This window comes from Halichoerus grypus, chromosome 2 (genome assembly GCF_964656455.1).
Source record: "Halichoerus grypus chromosome 2, mHalGry1.hap1.1, whole genome shotgun sequence".
NCBI classification, from domain to species: domain Eukaryota; kingdom Metazoa; phylum Chordata; class Mammalia; order Carnivora; family Phocidae; genus Halichoerus; species Halichoerus grypus.
Genome location: NC_135713.1, coordinates 148,625,896 through 148,631,895, shown reverse-complemented (window position 1 = coordinate 148,631,895; position 6,000 = coordinate 148,625,896). Strand labels below are relative to the sequence as shown.

General features: G+C 40.9%; 1 protein-coding gene across 2 annotated transcripts in view; it reads left to right on the top strand.

Annotated features, from left to right (window-relative positions):
- Positions 1–2,879: 2,879 nt before the first annotated feature.
- The window catches only part of GCSAML (germinal center associated signaling and motility like), a 69,132-nt gene continuing 66,011 nt past the window's right edge, over positions 2,880–6,000 (top strand). Inside the window, exons 1-2 of one of the 2 annotated variants that reach the window (XM_036078726.2) lie at positions 2,880–3,294; positions 3,389–3,577. In XM_036078726.2, coding sequence (XP_035934619.1) covers positions 3,549–3,577 — 29 coding nt within the window. In that variant the 5' untranslated portion in view covers positions 2,880–3,294; positions 3,389–3,548. Of the gene's footprint in view, positions 3,578–6,000 lie in introns of both variants that reach the window. The other variant, XM_078066429.1, reaches the window with a different exon arrangement.

Below are 6,000 nucleotides of genomic sequence, written 5' to 3'. Positions count from 1 at the left end.
GCGCCTTTCTATCTGGCACCCGACCCCGGGTGGAGTCTCCAAACCCAGCAGATCCCCACGGTGCGCTCCCGCGCCTCTCCTCCCGGGGGAAGAAGGTGAGTCTCCCCGGATCTGCCGCTTGTTGGGTCCCTGCTGGAGGAGCAGTGGCCCGACTGTGCCGTGGATCACGATTTATAGCAACCCCGAGGTGAGAGCCCGCGCCTCGGCTCTGTCTCTGCAGCCAGCTTCCCCGCTCTGATACCTGGGAGCTCTGCCGCACTCAGGCACCCCCGGTCTTTCTGTGACCCCGAGGGTCCTGAGACCACACTGTCCCGCGAGGGTTCCACCCCCCACTTCGCCACCAGAGTGACGTCCCTCAGCGGTGCAGACTCTAAAAGTTCCGATTTTGTGCTCCACGGCTCTATCACTTGCCAGAAGCGGCCGACGGAGGCCCTTCCCCCGCCGTCTGTCCTCCCGAATATCGCCTCGGATTCACTTCTCTGCACGTCCTACCTTCCAGAAAGTGGTCGCTTTTCTGTTCAGAGAGTTGTTGCTATTCTTTTCTTCGATCTCCTGTTGAGTTTGTAGGTGTTCAGAATGGTTTGATCCCTATCCAGCTGAATTCCTGAGACCAGATGAAATCCAGGTCTCCTACTCCTCCGCCATCTTGCTCCGCCCCCGCTCTTAATATATCTTTTAAGTCCATGTAGTCCAGTGTGTCATTCAAAACCATTGTTTCCTTGCTGATCTTCTGCTTTGATGATCTGTCCTTTGCTGTAAGTGGGGCATTAAAAATCCTCTGCTGCTATTGTATTATTATGAATGTGTTCCTTCATGTTTGTTATTAATTGTTGTATATATTTGGATGCCTCAAATTAGGGGCATAAATGGTTACAATCGTTAGATCTTTTTGGATAGTCCTCTTTATTATGATACAGTACCTTTTTCATCTGTTGTTAGTCTTTGGTCTAAAATCTAGTTGGTCTGATGTAAGTATTTGTTACTCTGGCTTTCCTTTGATGTCCATTAGCATGATAGATGGTTCTCCAGCCCCTCACTCTCAATCTGCAGGTGTCTTTAGGTCTAAGTTGAATCTCTTGTAGGCAGCATATGAATGGGCCTTGTTTTGTTATCCATTCTGGCAGCCTATGTCTTTTGAGTGGAGCATTTAGTCCATTTATATTCAGAGTAATTATTGATAGATGCATATTTAGTGCCATTCTATTACTTGTTTTGCCATTGTTTCTACAGATTTTCTCTGTTCCTTTGTAGTCTTTGTTGTTTTTTGTCCTTCCCAAAGAGTCTGCTTAGCATTTCTTGGAGGGCTGTTTAGCAGTCACACACTCCTTTAGTTTTTGTTTGCCTGGGAAACTCTTTCTCTCTCTTTCTTTTCTGAATGACGACCTTGCTAGATAGAGTATTCTTGGCTACAGATTTTTCCCATTCAAAATTCCTGACTTTAAAAGCCCAAACTGAGATGATAGTTCTTTGAGTATGAGAGTCACCAGAGTATTTTGTGTAAAACCTGAACTTGTTGATAGGCAGAAGACTAAGTAGTAAGACCAAACAGAGTAGCAAACAAGTAGAGGATATTAGCAGAGAGAACTCCTGTAGAGATATAAATGACCTGCGTCCTGTGGGTAAGTTGAGACACTGACATTGGAAGGACTACTGTCTCTTCTACATGGCACTGAGAGTCCAAATGAAGTTGGACGTGTGCATATCTATTGTGGTTAGTGAATAGTCACTGCCACCATCCCTGCAGAATACAGTTCACTAAAGCTCACTTCCTTATATCCTATCCATCCTACAGAAGAAGAGGAGTTCCAGGATGTCCATTGGTTAGACATTGGTAGTGGAATTAAAGTCTTGTCCTTTCCCAGATAGATTCATGCTAGTGTGAGCAGAAAGGGAAGTTAAAGAGGCTGAAGAAACTAAAAGCGTTCTGAGTACCACATCTCTATCATTTAGTGTCTGAGACCCAACAGGGACCTACTTAACTGAGCATTTGTGGATTAATGACTTTATTCATGAGTAATCAGAATAAGAGGAAGCTGATTGCAGTGCTTCTCAAATTTTAGCAGGCAACAAGAGGATTCTGCTCCCAGAGTTTCTGATTCAGCAGGTGTGTGTGAGTTAGGACCTGAGAATTTGTATTTTTAATACATTCAGGTGAAACTGATGCCACCAGTCTGGGACTATGCTTTGAGGACTGCTGGTCTAGTGTCTAGCTACTCAAAGGAAGAGCAAGAGTGGTATCTTCTGGGAGCTTGTTAAAAAGGCAGAATGTTGAACCTAGTTTGACAGAATCAGAATTAGCATTTAAAAAATTTTTTTTATTGTTATGTTAATCCCCATACATTACATCATTAGTTTTAGATATAGTGTTCCATGATTCATTGTTTGTGCATAACACCCAGTGCTCCATGCAGAACGTGCCCTCCTCAATATCCATCACCAGGCTAACCCATCCTCCCACCTCCCTCCCCTCTAGAACCCTCAGTATGTTTCTCAGAGTCCATCATCTCTCATGGTTCTTCTCCCCCTCCGATTTCCCCCCCTTCATTCTTCCCCTCCTGCTACATTCTTCTTTCTTAGAATTAGCATTTAAGAGTCCTCTGAGGATTGGTAAGATGTGAAAGTTTGGGATGCAGGGTTTTAGTACATAGGTTCACAAATATGAGTTAGGTAAAGCATAAACTCAGCATGGGTTTGTGACACTCCTGCTTCAAATGCTTTTTTCCCCCATGCTATGATTGAAACAAAAATAAACTGTTTCATTCCCCCAACAGCAACAGCTCAGGGTCAGCAGTCAGCTAATCGCCTGCATGAAGTTATCACTGTGGCCAGCTTGTGCTCTGTGGCTCTGGTGGGTAGCGTAGGGGAGGAAGTGGGGGAACAGATGGTGAAGATGGGTTTGTCAGCCTCTGTCTCCTTCCCCATTGCAACGCTAGCCTTGGAACAACAACAGGAAGAACAATTACTCCTTTACCTAACTTGTATAACATCAATACTCTTCTATTTTCATACTCTTTTTCTCTTTCTTTCCCATTTTGTTATTACTATTTTTTGAAGTATCAGACCTTTTAGGAGAGACATTTACATTCGATTTGATGTTTATAACCTGAGGAACAAACACATTTTATTTCTAACTTTTCTTTTTTTTTTCTTTTTTAAGTTTCCCTACAAGAGGCTTTCTTTTTGTGTGTTTGGAAGAGGACAAAATATTGGTATTCTGGAGATGTAAGATTTCTGAAGAATCTGAAAGTCCTCCCTCTTCTGATTCTCCAATCCTGGAGTTTCCTTGAAAGCAAGGTGAACCTGGAGTGTTAGATTTATCCTCTCATGTTTCAGCCTGATTTTTTTTTTTTTTTACCCATGTGCTTTTTTCTTTTCCCCTCCCCTTCAGAATGTTTCCTGCCTTCTCTACCATGCCCATCCCTTGGCAGCTCATGGTTGGTAGGAGCAGAAGCCAGTGGTCAGATGCCACGTCCTGCCTCATATTGTGCCCATCACTGCTGAAAGTGGAGTGAAACTCCAGAGCTGAAAAGCAGAGTCACAGTGAGAGAATGGGGAATTATCTCCTGAGAGAATTCAGGTGAGTCTGAAGCTGTTCGGAAGAACAGGGAGTGGGAGACTGGGTGTATGCATTTGGAACAGTGAGACTGTGGTGCTTTAAGAGGTTTGAACCTGAAGACAGCATTCTTTAAGAACACACAGTGACCCCTCACCACCCCAGTTTACTCACTCTTTTGCCTTACTTTGGAACTATGGTAGGTTGCCAGATTTAGAAAATAAAAATACAGGTTGCCAAGTCAGATTTGAATTTCAGATAAACAAACTTTTTTTTTTTTTTTTTTAGTGTAAGTGTGCCTTAATCAATATTTGGAGCATTATTGCATGGGCCATACTTACACTAAAGAAATTGTTGTTTATCTGAAATTCAAATTTAACTGTCATTCTGCATTTTATCCAGAAACCCTAGTCTGTGGTCACTTGAATCTTTCTATACCTTTCTATCCTCATCTGGGTATATGGTTTATCTTCCTATTCATCAACTTCATGGGATCTTCATGAGAATAAACAGTCAGGTTCTTGAAAATTATGGATGCAAAATAATGTACTCAAATGCTTTTGATTTAAGTAGTGCCTTCTCTTGGTTATATTTAACCTTCCTCATCTTTGAATGCTTTTTTTTTTTTTTAAGATTTTATTTATTTGACAGAGAGAGAGAGTGCACCAGCAGGAGGAGTGACAGGCAGAGGGAGAGGGAGAAGCAGGCTCCCTCCTGAGCAGGAGCCTGATGTGGGACTTGATCCCAAGAGGATCATGACCTGAGCCAAATGCAGACACTTAACCGGCTGAGCCCCCCAGGTGCCCCTCAAATGCTTTTGAAGTCATAGAATAGATGTGAATAACAGACATTCTTACAGCTTGCTTAATCTTAAAGGATTTTCTTTATAGCACCTCACTCTCCCATCCACTTACCCTACCTCCCTGCAGCCTAATTATATTATGTTATATAACAAGACTAGATTTTTAAAATTAAGATATAATTGACATATAATATTGTATAAGTTTAAAGTGCACAATTTGTTGATTTGATACATTTATATATTACAATATGATTACTGCCATAGTGTTAGCCAACACTTCTATCACATTACATAAATTATCACTTCTTTTTTGTGATTGGACTAATTAAGATCTAGTTCCTAGCAAGTTTGAAATTTACAATCCAGTGTTGTTGATTATAATCACTATTTTGTGCATTAGATCTCCAAGACTTATTTATCTACTAGTTGTAAGTTTGTACGCTTAAACAATATCTCCCTAATTTCTCCACCTCCAGCCCTGATAACCACCATTCTACTCTCTGTTCCTAAGAGTTCAGCTTTTTAAAATTCCACATAGAAGTGATATTTGTTTTTCTCTGTCTGACTTATTTCACTTAGCATAATGCCCTCAAGTTCATGACATGCCATGTTGTCACAAATGGCAGGATTTCTTTTTTTCTCATGGCTGAATAATATATATGGACATACTCTATCTATCATATCTATCTATCTATCTATCTATCTATCTATCTATCTATCTATCATCTATCTATTATCTATCATCTATCATCTATCATCATCAATCATCTATTATCTATCTAATCTATCATCTATCTGCCACATCTTGTTTTTTTTAAAACTTTTCCATCTTCATTTTATTTTATTTTTTTTACATATACACCACATTTTTTTTATTATTATGGTATGTTAATCACCATACATTACATCATTAGTTTTTGATGTAGTGTTCCATGATTCATTGTTTGTGCATAACACCCAGTGCTCCATGCAGAACGTGCCCTCCTCAATACCCATCACTAGGCTAACCCATCCTCCCACCCTCCCCCCCAGAACCCTCAGTTTGTTTCTCAGAGTCCATAGTCTCTCATGGTTCGTCTCCCCCTCCGATTCCCCCCCTTCATTCTTTCCTTCCTGCTCTCTTCTTCTTCTTCTTTTTTTTAAACATATAATGTATTATTTGTTTCAAGGGTACAGGTCTGTGATTCAACAGTGTTACACAATTCACAGCACTCACCATAGCACATACCCTCCCAATGTCTATCACCCAGCCACCCCATCCCTCCCACCCCCCACCACTCCAGCAACCCTCAGTCTGTTTCCTGAGATTAAGAATTCCTCATATCAGTGAGGTCATATGATACATGTCTTTCTCTGATTGACTTATTTTGCTCAGCATAATACCCTCCAGTTTCATCCACGTCATTGCAAATGGCAAGATTTCATTCCTTTTGATTCTACCACATCTTCTTTATTCATTCATCCATTGACAGATGCTTAGATTGTTTCCATATCTTGGCTATTGTGAGTAATTTTGCAATAAACATGGTAATGCAGATATTTCTTTGATATCCTGTATTCATTTCCTTTGGCTGTATATCCAGAAGTGGGATTGCTGGATCATATGGTAGTTCCATTTTTAATTTAAAAATTGTTTTCCATAGTG